General features: G+C 44.4%; 1 protein-coding gene across 1 annotated transcript in view; it reads right to left on the bottom strand.

The window, feature by feature from the left end:
• The window catches only part of PTTG1IP (PTTG1 interacting protein), a 31,083-nt gene extending 22,268 nt beyond the window's left edge, over window positions 1-8,815 (bottom strand). Inside the window, exon 1 of the mRNA XM_056533714.1 lies at window positions 8,642-8,815. Coding sequence (XP_056389689.1) covers window positions 8,642-8,708 — 67 coding nt within the window. The 5' untranslated portion in view covers window positions 8,709-8,815. The remainder of the gene's footprint in view (window positions 1-8,641) is intronic.
• Between the last annotated feature and the right edge of the window lie 8,668 nt (window positions 8,816-17,483).

Genomic DNA, 17,483 nt, shown 5'->3' with positions numbered 1-17,483 from the left:
GTATGGGTGCAGAGCACAAAAACAGAACAGAGTCAAAAGTTTACACCCCCTGCCTTGACTATTAAGCCAGTGTTTTACAAATAGTGTCTCCAGCTGTTGCAAGACTACAATTCCCAGCATTTAGCTTTTGGTCTGGGAATTTTGCAAGATGTAGTTTTGAAACAGCTGGAGACACACTGTAAAACACTAAGCAATGCCAATATTGCAGATGTGTGAGGGGATGTCAAGCTTCCTGCTTTTTACCAACCAATAGTCTACAAATTGTAGATAATGGTATCCATTAGTATATGTTATGTCAGTAACTTCTATTACAAGTCAAACAAAAATCGCAAAAAACACTGAACCATAGACAAAATATTTTTGGGGGTGCAAACAAAAAAAAATAAAATTTAAGTGTAGCCGTTTCAGGATGTGCAACACATTTATATCATAGAATGACATGTGATTAGTCACCAAACAGCTGATCTTTACAGTCCTGATAACAGAACAGGTCGTAGAGTCTCTTCCAAGTGTCAGCACGCTGCCAATAAGCTGTCCGAGGATTACAGATACATGGGAAGTGCAGCAGGCACTATACTTTGCACCTCCGTGGTTTATCTCACACCGCCCGCTCGGTTAATAAGATTAGCTATTTCAACAGCTGGTAAATCAGGACATGGAATAACAATCACAGCAATGTTTGTTTTGCTTTGGCACCAATAGCAACTCTGAAGAAAGTTATTCTAGCGGGATGTATAATTACAACCCCGGCGAGGGCTCAGATAGTGTCAGCAACTGAATGTCACAGTACATAGCTATACAATAGATTTACAGAATTAACACCAGCTATGTTGTGCCTGCTGTATCAAACAATTCAGAAAAGGTTACTGACAACCTCCAGCATGGGGCAATGGACCTTACTTGTGATTCTCATTTACCGAGGGGGGGTGAGAGGGAAGATTTATTCACATCTGTATCATCTTATTTTGTGTGTGTGTGTATATATTATATTCACCTATTTAACCTCTTGGGGATGCAGGGCATATGCATACACCCTGCATCCCCGATCTTTAAGGACTCCGGTCATACCTGTACACCCTGGACCGGCAAAGAACAGGTTAAACCCAGTGGGTCCCGGTTGCTACGTGCCGCCAGGACCCACAGCTAATGCTGGACTTTGATCGCGGCATCTAAAACGAAAGTAAAAGAATCCCAGCAGCTCAGCGGAGCTGTTCGGGACTATCACAACAAATTTGCAAAGTCCCGATCAGCTTGCCGGAGGACGGGAGGGTCCTCACCTGCCTTTCCATTGTCCGATCGGCGATCTACTGCTCCATGCCTGCACAGCAGATCGCTGGTTACACTGATCAGTGTATGCAATCAGAAGACTGCATGTTACAGCCCCCTATGGGGGCTAAAAATAAAAAAATAAATAAATAAATAAAAGTTACCGTATTTATCGGCGTATAACACGCACTTTTTAGGCTAAAATTTTTAGTCTAAAGTCTATGTGCGTGTTATACGCCGATAAGCCGCTGCAGTTCAATGATTTAAAGCGGGCGCTTTAAATCAATGAACTGCAGCGGCTTTGCAGGTGCAAAGACAGCCAGCGCTGCCGGCTTCTCTGCCCCTGCCTGCCCTGGGGTTTAGAGCCCTGCTGCCGGCCCTTCTCTCCCCCTGGCTATCTGCGCCACTGCCCGTTCTCTCCCCCTGACTATCGGTGCCGGCGCCGATAGTCAGGGGGAGAGAAGCCGGGGCCGGGCTGCTTCAGGCCTCCGGTGTGCGTCCCCTGCGTAGTTGCTATGCGCCGCGCAGTGCATAGCAACGACGCAGGGGACGCACACTGGAGGCCTGAAGCAACGAGGACTCGACCCCAACAACAGGTAATTATGCAACCGGGGATGGGGGGAGGCAACGGGGCAGCGGCGCCGGCAATGGGTGCCGCTGCCCCTTCTCTCCCCCTGGCTGTCAGCGCCTCTGCCCCATTGCCGACGCCGCTTCTCTCCCCCTGGCTGTCGGCGCCGCTGCCCCATTCCCGGAGCGGCTTTTCTCCCCCTGGCTATCAGTGCCGGCAATGGGGCGTCGGCACCGATAGTCATTGGGAGAGAACGGGCAGCGGCGCAGATAGCCAGAGGGAGAGAAGCGGCGGCAGCAGGGCTCTAGACCCCAGGAAAGGCAGGGGGAGAGAAGCGGGCAGCGACGGCCTCTCTCCCCCTGCCTTTCCTGGGGGTGTATCGGGGTATATACGCGCACACACGCACCCTCATTTTACCATGGATATTTGGGTAAAAAAAAACTTTTTTTTACCCAAATATCCTTAGTAAAATGAGGGTGCGTGTTATAGGCCGCTGCGTGGTATACCCCGATAAATACGGTAATTAACTCCGTCCCTATTAAAAGTTAAAATCACCCCCTTTTCCCATTTTTTTTATAAAATAACATAATAAAGAATAAAAATAATGATATGTGGTACCGCCGTGTGCGTAAATGTCCTAACTATTAAAATATAAGGTTAGCTAAACCATACAGTCGAAGGCGTACAGGTAAAAAAAAAAAATATATACCAAAGTCCAAAATTGTGTATTTTTGGTCACTTCATATACCATAAAATAAAAAGTGATCAAAAAGTACCATTAAAAAAAAATGGTAGTGATAAAAACTACAGATTACTGCACCAAAAATGAGCCCTCATACCGCCCCGTACATGGAAAAAAAAAAAAAAAAGGTAAAAAAGTTATAGGGGTCATAACATGCAAATTTTAAACTAACAATTTGTAGTTTTTTAACCCCTTAAGGACCAAGGGCGTAAACTTACGCCCTTGGTCCCGCTCCCGTGATATAACGCGGGGTTACACGATAACCCCACATATCACGGCGGGCCCGGCGTCATAGTGAAGCCGGGACCCGTCGCTAACCCTTTAGCCGCGCGCTCAAAGCTGAGCCGCGCAGCTAAAAGTGAAAGTAAAATGTGCCGGTTAGCTCAGGGAGCTGTTCGGGATCGCTGCGGTAAAATCGTGGCATCCCGAACAGCTATACTTCAGGAGGAAGGTCTCTTGATGCATTCCTAAGGAGATGTATCAATCATTGCTAAAGATCAGTACATGCAATGTTATAGCCCCCCTAGGGGCTATAATATGGCATAAGTGTAAAAAAAAAAAATCACTAACCCTTTCAATGATCCCTTCCCCTAATAAAAGTTAGAATCACCCGGCATTTCCAAGAATAAAAAAAAACATATGTGGTATCGCCACGTGCGGAAATGTCCGAATTATAAAAATATACCGCTTTTTAAACCGCACGTTCAATGGCGTACGCGCAAAAAAATTCCAAAGTCCAAAATAGCGTATTTTTGGTCACTTTTTATATCATGAAAACATGAATAAAAAGCGATCAAAAAGTCCGATCAATGCAAAAATGGTACCGACAAAAACTTCAGATCACGGCGCAAAAAATGAGCCCTCATAGCGCCCTGAACATGGAAAAATAAAAAAGTTATAGGGCTCAGAAAATGACAATTTTAAACGTATAAATTTTCCTGCATGTAGTTATGATTCTTTTTCAGTAGTAATACAAAATCAAACCTAGTAGGGTATCATTTTAACCGTATGGACCTAGAGAATAAAGACAAGGTGTCATTTTTACCGAAAAATGTACTACGTAGAAACGGAAGCCCCTAAAAGTAAAAAAAAATTGATTTTTTTTCCAATTTTGTCACAAAATGATTTTTTTTCCCCGTTTCGCCGTAGATTTTTGGGTAAAATGATTGATGTCATTACAAAGTAGAATTGGTGGCGCAAAAAATAAGCCATCATATAGAATTTTAGGTGAAAATTTTAAAGAGTTATGATTTTTTAAAGTTAAGGAGGAAAAATTGAAAATGAAAAAACGGAAAAAGCCCCGGTCCTTAAGGGGTTAAAGTAGTAAAATAAAAAATTTATAAATTAAAAACTGTATAAAAACTTGTAACCGTATGGACCTACAGAAAAAAAGATAAGGTGTCCTTTTTACCAAATATTGCACTGCATAGAAACGGGAGCTCCAAAAGTTACAAAATGGCTTTTTTTTTTTTTTAAATTTCATCCCACAAATAATTTTTTTTTTTGTTTCGCCGCAGGCTATATTATAAAATAAGTGATGTTATTGCAAAGTACAATTGATGACAAAAAAAAAAAAAAAAAAAAAAAAAAAAAAAAACAAGCCCTTATATGGGTCTGTAGGTGCAAAACAAAGTGTTATGATTTTTAGAAGGGAAGGAGGAAAAAGCGAAAATACAAAAACGAAAATTTGCTGAGTCCTTAAAGGGGTACTCCGCACCCCTAGACATCTTATCCCCTATCCAAAGGATAGGGGATAAGATGTCAGATCGCTGGGGTCCTGCTGCTTCTGCACCCGCTTGTACGGCTTCCACCTCACACCGGCAACGCTGGAGGCTTCGGAGCCCGACCACAATGACGGACGAGCATGACGTCACGACTCCGCCCCGCCCCCTCAATGCAAGTCTATGGGAGGTCCATCACGCCTTTGGATAGGGGATAAGATGTCTAGGGGTGCAGAGTACCCATTTAAGGTAAAAATAGGCTGAGTCCCTATGGGGTTAAAGGGGCACTCCGATTTAAAAATTGTTAGCACCACTTATCCTAGGGGATAAGTGTCTCATCACGAGGTGTCTGAGCACTGGGACTGACCACCTGTCTGCACCACTGCTCTTCTCATGCACAAAGCAACCTCCGCATGAAGCGTTGGCCCCTTCATGTATCTCTATGGGAGAGCCAGAGATAGACAAGCGCTCTCAGGGGTGTGGAAATTTTATAAAAAACGACTTGTCCACGGGACTAAAATGGAGCAAAATCTACTTGTCCCTCATGACGATCCACTTGTCCGGGCCAATTTTCGCTTTTACGCTCTCGTTTTTTCCTCCTCGCCCTATAACAGCCATAACTACCTACTATAATGACACCTTTTAATTTTTCAATAACATTCTCCGAACCAAAAATATATATAATAATCGGTGAAGTGAAATTGAAATAGTAAAAGATAATTTAGCAGATTTGGTGGTTTTTCTTTTCTGCGCCATTTACCTTGTAGTTGAGATAACATGTTAGTTTTATACTTTAGGCGCCTGATTACAGCGCTACCAGATTTGTATAGTTTACGTCATGTTTTACTAATTCTGGACTTTTTAAAAAAAAATTTTATTTGCCATTTTTAACCCCTGTAGCTTTATTTTTTTCCGCATACCAGGCTGTATGAGGGCTCATTTTTTGCGCCATAATCTGTTTTTTTGTATCGGTACCATTTTATATTGATCTGACTTTTTAATCGCTTTTTAACTTTTTTTTCTGGGATATTATAAAAATTGCAAATCTGTGGTTTGGTATTTTTTTACATTTACCGTACGGGATACATAATGTTAAATTTTCATAGGTTGTACAATTACGCATGAAGCGATACCAAATATGTTTATTTTTATTATGTTTGCATTTTTTTATATAGGAAAAGGGGGTGATTTGAACTTTTAACATGGAAGGGGTTAATGCAGCGGTCTTCAAACTGTGGCCCTCCAGATGTTGCAAAACTACAACTCCAAGCATGCCCGGACAGCCAATGGCTGTCCTGGCATGCTGGGAATTGTAGTTCTGTAACATCTGGAGGGGCACAGTTTGAAGACCACTAGGTTAATGTGTGTCTTTCAAACTTATTAAAACTTTTTTATTTTATTTTTTTTACACTTTATTACACTTACATGAGGAATCATTAGACTCCTCAGACAGATGAATACAGTTCTATTGAACTCTATTAATCTGTATGCTCTGTGATCCATTGATAGAGCCTAGTCCAGCCAGGATCTATCAATGACAGAGCCGGGACAGGAGGAAGCAGAGATAAGTCCTCCGGCTACCTCCATAGTGGATCGCCCCCCTGCGATCGCGCTGCGGGGGGGGGGGGGGGGGGGGGGGGCGATCCACCCCCACTAGCGCACCAGGGAGCATTCACATCTCCCTTTAGACGCCGCTGTCAGCTTTGACAGCGGCGATCTAAAGGGTTAATAGCCAGCCGCGGCGATCGCCGCATGCTGGCTATTAGCGGCGGCCCCCAGCTACTGAGAACAGCCGGGGGCTGCAGAGTATGGAGCGGGCAGGAATCCCGAGCCCGCTCCATACATACTGCAGAGCGCCGCATGCAGTCTCCCCGTGCAGACGCGCCCCCTCCCCTCAGCTCTCCAAAGCTACAGCTGGGGGGGGGGGGGGGGTGAAGGCAGAGGACGCAGGTCTGCACGGGGAGCAAGAAGCCACGCCCCCTCATCTCCCCCCGCACGTCTGCAGAGCAGGGGAGAGCAGACAAATACTGTACACAGCTTCTCATCTCCCCTGCTCTGCTTCCAAGGACACAGGCTGCAGAGTATGGAGTGGACAGGAGTCGGGATCCCGCTCCATACAGGCTGCAGATCCGCCGCACTTGTCAGGTCCGGCCCTGCTTGCCCGAAGCCGGACTAAGGGCCGGACAAATTCACCTGCCCGGCGCCCAAAACTGCTAGTCCCGGGCGTCGGGCGATAGAAATTCCACATCCCTGCGATCTCTCTCTGGCTCTCCCATTGAGATACATGGAGGGGTGTGCATGAGGACAGCTGGGGGTCCAAGTGGTCGGATCAGACACTTATTCTCTATCTGGGGATAAAAACTTATGGGGTACTCCAGTGGAAAAGATCAACTGGTGTCAGAAGATTTAACAGATTTGTAAATTACTTCTACTTAAAATGATTAATCCTTCCAGTACTTAGCTGCTGTATGCTCCACAGGAAGTTGAGTTATTTTCTGTCTGACCACAGTGCTCTCTGCCGACACCTCTGTCCGTGTGCTATGGGCATTTACTCCTACTCCGGACAGCTCCTGACACGGACATAGGTGTCAGCAGAGAGCACTGTGATCAGACAGAAAATTTTTTAAAGAAAAGACCTTCCTCTGTAGTTTACAGCAGCTGATAAGTAGGGGAAGGATTAAGATTTTTTTTTATAGAAGTAATTTACAAATGTGTTGAACTTTCTTGCACCAGTTGATTTAAAAAAAAAAAATAATAATAATTCCACCGGAGTACGCCTTTAAATCGGTTGGAAGCTTTCTGGAGCACAGAGTTCGGAAATGCTTCGGTGGTAAAAGTCATAAACTTCGGCAAAATAGGTCAAAAAGTCAGATTTTTTATTTTGTGCAATGCTCCCCTGCTTCCACACTACTCCATGCCAAATAGCAGGTTCAGCTGACATTAACCTAATGCAGCGTTTCCCAACCAGGGTGCCTCCAGCTGTTGCAAAACTAAGACTAAATACTAAATCAAGCCATGCCAGTAAAAAAGGATATTTGCTGAATGTCTGCCTGGAAAACATAGGCAGACACTGCGCAAATAGCAGGCATTGGAAGAACATACCGGCACTGGGACCAATCGGAAATGCATTGTCACCTTAAGCAGCATTTCCGCGTAAATTTCTCCGAAAGAGTTGAAATGTCAATTCTGTGGGTGAAGAATGGAGACACCTGCACAATATAGCAAAATCCCACTGAAAACAATGGCACTCTGCTGCAACAGAATTTCCGCTCAGAAATACAGTCATGTGAACATGGCCTTGAAGCCTAACTTTATAGATTATCCGAGTAATTCCGCCTGAATTCTCCGCTCCATATTAAATGCACATCTCCTCTGCACATTGACCTTAATGTTATTTCTGCTGTCCTGTACACACTGCGGAAATTCTGCTAGATGAATTCCTTTCAGCTTTAATCACAAATTCCTCAGTGTGAACTAGGGATCGACCAATTAACGGTTTGGCCGATATTCACGACTTGACGTTATCGTCATCAGCAATTACCTTGCCGATAATGTCCCGCCCCCACCGCATGCTTAAAATCAATGATCTGCAGCGGCTTCTTGGGGGAGGGGGTGGAGAAATAGTCAATAACTTATACTGATATTCCGGTATAAGTTATCGGCTATCGGCCTGAAAGGCCACAGATTATCAGTATCGGCCCTAAAAAAAAACTAAATTGGGCGATCCCTAGCAGAATCCAATAGTAGTCAATGGTTAAAAATAAAATTCTGCCCGACCTAGTTTTCAAGCGGAATTCAGAAAAGTAGATTAAATGTTCGGGCATGCTGGGAGTTGTAGTTTGGCCACAACTGAAGGCACACTGGTTGGGAAACACTGCTATAAGGGCATGCTGGGATTTATAGTTTGCTAACAGCTGCAGAGTCACAGGTTGGGGGGGGGGGGGGGTAAATCAATGCTCTACCCCTTTGTATCAGAGGCAATAACCTGCAAAATCTATCTTCTACACCAGGCATAGGCAACATTCGGCACTGCAGATGTTTTGGACTACATCTCCCATGATGCTTTGTCAGCATTTTGGCTGTAAGAGCATCATGGGAGATGTAGTCCAAAACATCAGCCGTGCCTAAGGTTGCCTATGCCTGTTCTGGACAATACAAACTAAAGAAAAGGAGGTCTACACCCCATAACTAGTGTATGTGCGGTGCAGAGACATAAACTGACAAAACTACACCCGTCCTATACGAGGAGGTCTCCTAGTAACGACCCTCAGGGAAGAAGGAACTTGTATACAAGTTCACATAGTCACCGTACCGCGCCCGCATCTCGTTCACACAAACACCCACCTGTGTCAGCGGCGGTGGCTACAACCAGCAGCCCGACTAACACGGCCAAACAACGGAGATGCCCCATCCTCGGCCAAGAACAGCGTCCTTCTGACTAACGCAGATCCGCGTACCACACGTGACTCTCCTCCCGCTACCCCCTGGTGACGTCACCGACACCTCCTCACCCCGCCCACAGTACGCGAGCCTTTAGCTTTCTGCTCCTTACGGAGGTGTCACGTGAGCGCTTAACTACGACGTCACATAAGGAAAGCGAGCATTACGTAAAGTGGGTAGGACACTTAGTATTGTCACACAGAGCTGGAAACTACTGACCTCTGGTGGTGAAGACAAGCTGACATGATAGTACACCAACTGCAGCCGTGCATGATGAGAGTTGTAGTTCTGCAGCAGCTCGAGAGCCACAGGTTGGCGAACATTGTAGTCCTCACTTATCAAAAGCGTCTGTCGCCTACGGCAACCTATCACAGCTCAGCTTTCACTTTATCAGGTAAGAAAGCTGAGCTGTTCTAGGTTACTATAGGTGACAGACACTTTTGGTTGCTATGGGCCAAGTCCTTTTAGGGTATGTTCACACTGCGGAATTCCATGAGCGGAATTCCGCAAGCCGAATTATGCGCAGTGAACAATAACATCAGTGTGAATAGGTCTTCCGCTGAAATTCCTCAGTGTGAACGGGTCTGCGGAAGACCTATTCACACTGATGTTATTGTTCACTGTTCCATCGCTGAAATTGTTCCGTGCAAAGAAAGAACATGTTCATTCTTTGCACGAAATTCTGCTAGTACTGCATAGCCATTAATGGTGACGGCGCAGTGCCGCGCGGTCCTACCGCCAGATGGAATCTCTGCTCGCGGAAATCTGCCAGCGGAGATTCCGTTCACATTAGGTAGTGTGAACATACTCTTAGGGTAAGGTCACATGTAACAAATTTTACTGTGTATTTGCTGCTGCATATTTTCTTCAATGGGTAGGAAAATAGGCAACAGTAAAATAGGGCACGTGTGAGCTTACCCTAAGGGTATGTTTACACTGCGGAATCTCCCTATCTCTTGTACAGACTTTGGACTCCTGCTGGCCTGGCAGAATTCCAAAATCAGGAAATGCTGAGGGGGGAGGGGTGCAGCCTTATCCAATCCAATTTAGAAAACTAAAAAATAATAAAAGTAAAGACAGGGGGTGGTTTATCATGAGGGGGCAGTGACCTGGGAGGATTACAAAATTTAACAAGATCATGACAGGTACTCTTTAAACTCTGCAGTATAAAATCTGCAATTGGGCAGATCTTCAAATCCTGTGCATCAAATATGCGCAAGATACTGTACATGTGAAGACACCCTAAGGGTTGGGTCACACACAACGGTTCCGCAGCAACCGCCGATGATGGACCCTACAGCATGCCTCCAGCTGTGCCTGCCTGCACATAGTGTCAATCCACCCCTACGAGCAGACACACAGAGATCTGTGAGTTGCCGCACGCATGCGCAGTGTACTCGCAGACATCATGGCTGCTCCCCCTGCTCCTTGAGCTAGGCCGGGAGCTGCCGCGATGTGCGTGAGTACACAGCGCATGCGCACGGCGACCCGCAGAACACTATGGGGGAGATTTATCAAAGGATTTAGACTGGTTTTTCCTGTCTAAATTTGTCGCACAGAAAGTCGCAGTCTAAATATGTGCAACTTTTTTGCAACTTTTAGAACATGATGCATTCTAGTCTATTTTAGATGGAAAAACGCATTGTTGCTGAATTTATCAAAAGCGACTTTTCAGCGACAAGTCGCATCGGCTGAAAGTACATGGGGATTCGTAGTGGGGGATTCTATAATATGTATTTATCATATTCAAACTGTTAATTGTGCATTCATCTGCATTTCAATGATGGATTGCATCTTGTTCCATTTCCCATTGCAACCTAAGACACAGCACAAATGGTGGTATTCAGGGTGAACAAAGTGGCTCAATATTTATTGCACCGATGAGAATTACATGCAACATTTCTGCCTGATGGCCTTTCTCAATGGCGTTTTCAAGGCCATCAGGCCGAAATGTTGCATGTAATATTGAGCCACTTTGTTCACTCTGAATACCACCATTTGTGCCGTCTTCGCTTGCAATGGAGTATGCTTAATCCAGCATTGGCACGCTGGTTGGACACTTGAATATGTGCTGGGACTCTCGAGTGCTGACTCGACTCTGGATTCTTGCTCTATTTCCCTATACTTTTGTATTTTGCTGAAAAATTCAATAAAAATTATGTGGTCGGAACCCCCAAGATCAGACATTTATATCCTATCCTTTGGGTGGGAAATAAATTCTTATTCTTAAGGACTCAGCCCATTTGGGCCTTAACCTGTTCAGGACGTGGGGCGTATGCATACGCCCTGCATCCCGAGTCCTTAAGGACGTAGGGCGTATGCATCCGCCCGTGGGAATTCCGGTCCCCGCCGCTAGCCGGTTGGGGACCGGACCGGGATACCTGCTGGACCCCCCCCCCCCCCCCCATGTCGGCGATCGCAGAAAATTTTCTGCTATTTTTGGCTGATTGGGTCTCTGGTGACCCGATCACCCGGAAAATAGGGATGATCGGAGTTGTCAGTGACACCCCCGATCATCCTTCAGGATAGGAGCGAGGTCGCAGTGCTGCGATCTCCTCCTATCCCCTGCCATTAGTCAGAACTGATTTCTGACCAATGGCAGCGCAGTACAGGGGGTTGCCATGGAACCCCCCCGTTCTGCCCACCCCTGGATGTGGGGCAGAACGGGGGGAGAAGATGGAGACCGGTACCTTACCTAAAGATGGCGTGGGGACCGAAGATCATCGTGGAGACTGCAGAGATCCCGGCTCAGGTAGGGAAACGACGGGGTGTGAAAGTAAAGTGAAACAACGGGGGGGAATGAAAGTGAAAGTAAAGCGATCTTTACTGTGGCAACCACTAGGAAGGCCGAAGTTTTGCAACATCTGGAGGGTCACAGTTTGGAGACTACTGTTACAGTGGTGCCCAAACAGTAGCCCTCCAGATGTTGCAAAACTACAACTTTCAGCATGCCTAGACTGCCCAGGCATGCTGGGAGTTGTAGTTCTGTAACATCTGTCCCTTCAGATTTTGCAATTTTCATGACATTTTTGAAAATTGCTGCTCTACTTTGAAGCCCTCTAATTTTTTTCAAAAAGTAAAAATATGTCCATTTTATGATGACAACATAAAGTGGACATATTGCATTTGTTAATAAAAATAAAATGTATTTGAAATATCCATTTTCCTTACAAGTAGAGAGCTTCAAAGTTAGAAAAATGCTAAATTTTCTAAATTTTCATGAAATTTTGGGATTTTTCACCGAAAAAGGATGCAAGTAACGCCGAAAATTTACCACCAAAATAAAGTAGAATATGTCACGAAAAAAAAATCTCAGAATTAGAATATTCGGTAAAAGGGTTTTAGAGTTATTAATGCGTAAAGTGACGGTGGTAAGAATTGCGAAAAAGGGCTCAGTCCTTAAGGTGAAAAACGGCTGCGTCCTTAAGGGGTTAAAGGGGTACTCCGCCCCTAGACATCTTATCCCCCATCCAATGGGGAAATAAAAAAGAAAACCGCAATTTAGCAAATTTTGGAAGGTTTCGTTTTCACGCCGTACAATTAACAGTAAAAATGACATGTGTTCTTAATTCTTTTGGTCAATACGATTAAAATGATACCATGATAACATATTTTTCTATTACTGTTGCGCTTAAAACTTTTGAACCAAATTATTACATTTAAAATCCCCCTATTTTGAAGACCTTTCACTTTTTCATTTTTCGGTATAAGTGGCGGTATGAAGGCTCATCTTTTGCGCCATGATCTGTACTTTTTATTGATACCATATTTACTTATATAAAACTTTGAATACATTTTTTATAAAAATTTTTTTTGAATAACATGTTATAAAAAAGCAGCTTTTTTGGACTTTTTTTTTACGTTCACGCCGTTCACCATACGGTATCATTAACATTTTATTTTAATAGTTCGGATATTTACGCACGCAGCGATACCAAATATGTATATAAAATACTTTTTTTTACACTTTTGGGGGGTGAAATAGGGATAATTGGAAAATGTACGTTTTATTGGGGGAGGGGGTTTTTCACATTTTTTTACTTTCTTTTTTTAGTTTTATTTTTACACTTTAAAATTCGATTGCTAATACTGTTCAGTGCTATGCATAGGACATAGCACTGATCAGTGTTATCGGTCATCTTCTGCTCTGGTCTGCTCGATCGCAGACCAAAGCAGAAGACCCGTGGAAGGCATCGGAGGCAGGTGAGGGGACCTCCGTCTGCCGTGCTGGATGATCGGATCGGCATGGCAGCGCTGCGGGCGATACGACCATCCATTTTAGTGACCGCAATGCTGAAGATGTCACAGGACGTAAATGTGAGCTGTTACTTAACGCACCAGGACGTACATTTACGTCCCATACATAACTGCGAGCATCGGAGTGATGCTCGGGTCATGTGCGGCAGGTCCCGGCTGCTGATAGCAGCCAGGGACCCGCCGGTAATGGCGGACATCTGCGATTGCACGGATGTCCCCCATTAACCCCTCAGATGCCATGATCTGTATTGATCACGGCATCTGAGGGGTTAATGGTGGACATCCATGCAATCGCGGATGTCCGCCATTACCGGCGGGTCCCTGGCTGCTATCAGCAGCCGGGACCTGCCGCACATGACCCGAGCATCACTCCGATGCTCGCGGTTATGTATGGGACGTAAATGTACGTCCTGGTGCGTTAAGTAACAGCTCACATTTACGTCCTGCGTCGTTAAGGGGTTAAAGCGCAACTGTCACCAACTTTCAACCCCCCGAGACTGCTACCATGATATTACTGTTCATCACAAATACAATGCATGGCTGTGGTTTTCCACACTTTATCAGGCCAAAAATCATATTTTTGAGGGTTCAGGAACAGTTGAATAGGCCCTCAGCGCATGTGTCCCTGATCTTCACTGGATATGCGTGCCAGCGCTGTTCGTTCTCCTCTTCTTTCTGCTGTTTGGCTATAACTAGAGGCAGAGAGCTGGCAGGAGTGAGCGCTCGCTCTGTATTTTTACTGCAGGCCAGTGCGCATGTCCCAAAGATCAGAGGTGCATGCGCTAAGGACCTGTGTGTCAATCACAGAGCGGTTGTAGCGCCGACCATTCCTGACCCTTCAAAAAAATGAATTTTTGGCCTGATAAAGTGTGGAAAAGGTATGGCTGCATTGTATTTGTAATGAACAGTAATATCATGGTTGTAATCTTGGGGGTTTAAATTGGTGACAGTTGAGCTTTAATAATTTGTTTCTCCCTTTCAAGATCAATTTATAAGTAATATTTAGCCTAGTGTTCATTAATATGTAAACAGAATTTGCTAGTCCAGCAAAAATTTAATAGTGGATTCATACTTTGCAATATTATCTTACACTCACTGGCCACTTTATTAGGTACCCCTTGCTAGTACCAGGTTTAACCCCCTTTTGCCTTCAAAACTGCTTTTATTCCTAGTGGCCTACTTTCTACAAGATGCTGGAGACATTCCTCAGAGATTCTGGTCCTTATGGTATGATGTCATCACACAGTTGCTGCAGACTTGTTTACTGCACATCCATTATGTGAATCTCCCATTCCAAGACATCCCAGAGGTGATGCCCATTTGTATTTATTATCTCATACGGTACATTATATGAGATAATATCTTCCATTCTAATCTCTAAACATTTGCAACCATGGCTACTGTCCTATACTGTGTTACATTATTTCTTGCCTGCTATGTTCCATAACATTTTAATTTTCTTTAATCAGTGTTTAAACTGGATTCATTGGGCTCCCCAGAGGAAATGATTCCAAGGGTATGTTCACACTGGGTAATTTGAGCAGAATTTCCTCACTTTGAATTGCGCATCGGAAATTCGAGCTGTAAACAGGAACTGCCTGGAGCAGAAGGGGTTTGCAATGAGGATTTGCTCCTGCTCTGGACAGTTCCTCACACAGACAGAGGTGTCAGCAGAGAGCACTGTGGTGAGACTGAAAAGAACTACACAACTTCTTGTGGAGCATACAGCAGCTGATAAGTACTGGAAAGACTAAGATTTTTAAATGAGCTTGGGTGCATGGCGGGAGGAAGTAGCAGCTGACTCCTCCTCCTGGTGTGGAAGCCCCGTACTTAGCTATGCTGAACTAAGGCCTAACGCTAACCCCGACGACCGCTGAGGAATGCTGGGTACCTGATGCCGGGTGCCTGATGCCGAGGTGGTAGCCGGTGCCCCTGGACTTGCTGTTGTCCGTGGAGGGAGGTGGAGCCTTCATCTCGGGGCGCCCGCTGGGTTCGGTGGTCCTGTTGGAGGCACGGGTCCTGGTCTGGGATCGGCAGGGCCGAGGCCAAAGGATGAGCGGCCCCGTATGCAGAGGTTCCAGAGTGGAGACCATGTGAGAGGCGTGGAGTTACACGTGACCCCCGACGGACGCCGGGGCCGGAGCATGAGGGCGCAGCGTGGAGGCGCAGCACAGCATGGAGAGGCAGGCAGAACCGGAGCTGCGGGAGAGAGCCCGGAGGAGAAGCCGGGAGAGTGAGTGGAGGCTCCAAGCGGGATACCGACGGTGCCTTGCTAAAGACCAGAGAAGATCTATGCCGGTGGATCCTAAGTAGCAGAGAGCCGAGCAGCAAGAGACGGGACATTACAGATTGGTGAGACCATTCCAACCTTAACTTTCTTACCTTACCATGGCAGCTTCTTTTTTGTTGTACTAAGTGGCATTTGGATTTACTGTTATGCCTGAAAGTGAAGGACTTTAACCAGCGGGTTTGGGTAAATCCAAGCCTGAAGTCGTGAGACTAGTATCACAGTAACACCCAAATAGAGGCTGGAAATTGATTTCTTTAATATATTGATATTGATATAAGTTGCGTGACTTTACAATATATTGGCAATACATAAAATACAGTTTTCTTTTCTTTTACTCTGTGTATAATGGACATTATAAGATCTGTGCAGGCACTGTATAATCTTGTAAACCTTGGTGATTGATAAGAGGGAGCGTATGGAGGAAAAATAGTAGTGGTTAATGAGATTGTAACTGCAGCTGTATAATAAGGGTGGTATTGTATCCTATTGTATTATATTAGTCTGGGGAAGGAGCGTAGACGAGCAAACATGGGTCCTAGAGCCAGAAAATCGACCAATCTGGTCAAAAACAAAAATTTAGTAAAAATGGATAAATATTTCGCTTCCCCAGGGGCAATGCCCAAAAGTCGTGGGCAAACGAAACATAATGTAACAGAAGAGGGAGGGGGATAAGGAAGTGGCTATAGAGCCTTTAAATACCACATTGGAGACGATTTTGGGAGCAATAAACAAGTGTAATTCTTCCATGGACTCCCTGGCTAATCAAGTAGGAGTTATAGGGGGAGATATAACTATAATTAAGGATGATATGAAAAACATCAAAAAGAGGTGTTCCGAGATGGAAGAAAGGATCTCCTCAGTAGAAGATGAAATGCAACTTGTGAAAGATCAGGTAGCAAAAATGATAAGTGAAAACAAAGCTCTGAAAAAAAAAACAGATTTAGAAGATCGCTCCAAAAGGAGCAATTTGAGAATTGTAGGACTTCTAGAGGGAGTGGAGGGCAACGATCTAACAAGTTTTTTTGCAAAAAGGAATACCATCCCTATGTGGAGAGCAAAAACTTTCGGCATTTTTTCTTATAGTAAGGGCACATAGGGTACTAGCCAGCCTCTCCCGACTGGAAGTCGTCCAAGAACAATTATTGTAAAGTTGTTAAATGCCAGAGATAGGGATACTTTCTTACAGATAACTAGAGGAAAAAAGGATATAATGTATGAAAATAAACAAATAATGATTTTTCCTGATTATGCAGTGGAGACACAGAGGAAAAGAGCAACCTATAAAGAGGTTAAAAAAAGATTGCACCAAATGGGGTAAAATTCTCACTATTATTTCCAGCGAGATTGCGCATCAGGTACAATGAGCAAAATTTCTTCTTTAATGATGGGAAAGAAGCATCTGAATGGATGGATAAACAGGGCCTTAAAAATATATTGGTAGAATAGAGACGGGGCTGACAACCAGGAATCATGCAAGGAAAGAGGCTTGCCAATTTTGGGGCAAGTCGTATGGGGGGGGGGGGGGTTTAGGGATAAGGGTTCCCCTTTTTCTTTTTCTTTTTTTCTTCTTCTCTCAATCTCTCACACCTTTCTTCCTTCCATTATATATTTTTTTATGTTCTTTTCTTTTTCTCCTCCAAAGACTACTCCCCCAGTAAAGGATAAATAAAAAGGTCTCAGATGGGTACACGTTTGTTGTCATGGAATATTAGAGGATTAGGAGATAGGGTAAAGAGACTAGCAATCATGGAGGTTATAAAAAACCACCTACCAGGGGTCATAGGGTTGTTGGAGACACATTTAACAAATGAAACAACACATGTATTAAAAAAGAATTGGTGGTTTCACGGTTATCACTCATGTTTTACATCACATGCTAGAGGAGTGTCAGTATTGATACACAAAAAGATAAAATGGGAATTATTTGGTAAATGTATAGATAAATATGGAAGATATGTAATATTGCACAGAAACTTAGAAGGATTAATATGTATAATGGTGTTTGTGTATATACCACCTCCATATACACATAGGGTTTTGGAAGAAATATTTGAGTATTGCGGAAGAAAAAATAAGTGTCCAATATTTATACAGGGCGATATGAACTGTGTAATGGAAGAAAAAATAGATAGGCTTAGAGTTAATCACACTAAAGGGGAAGATAGGGGCTCCCCTTTATTTAAATATTGTCAAGAAGTG

Source organism: Hyla sarda, chromosome 8 (genome assembly GCF_029499605.1).
Source record: "Hyla sarda isolate aHylSar1 chromosome 8, aHylSar1.hap1, whole genome shotgun sequence".
Classification (NCBI taxonomy): Eukaryota; Metazoa; Chordata; class Amphibia; order Anura; family Hylidae; genus Hyla; species Hyla sarda.
The sequence above is the reverse complement of the archived record's forward strand: the minus strand, read 5'-3'. Positions and strand labels throughout refer to the sequence as shown.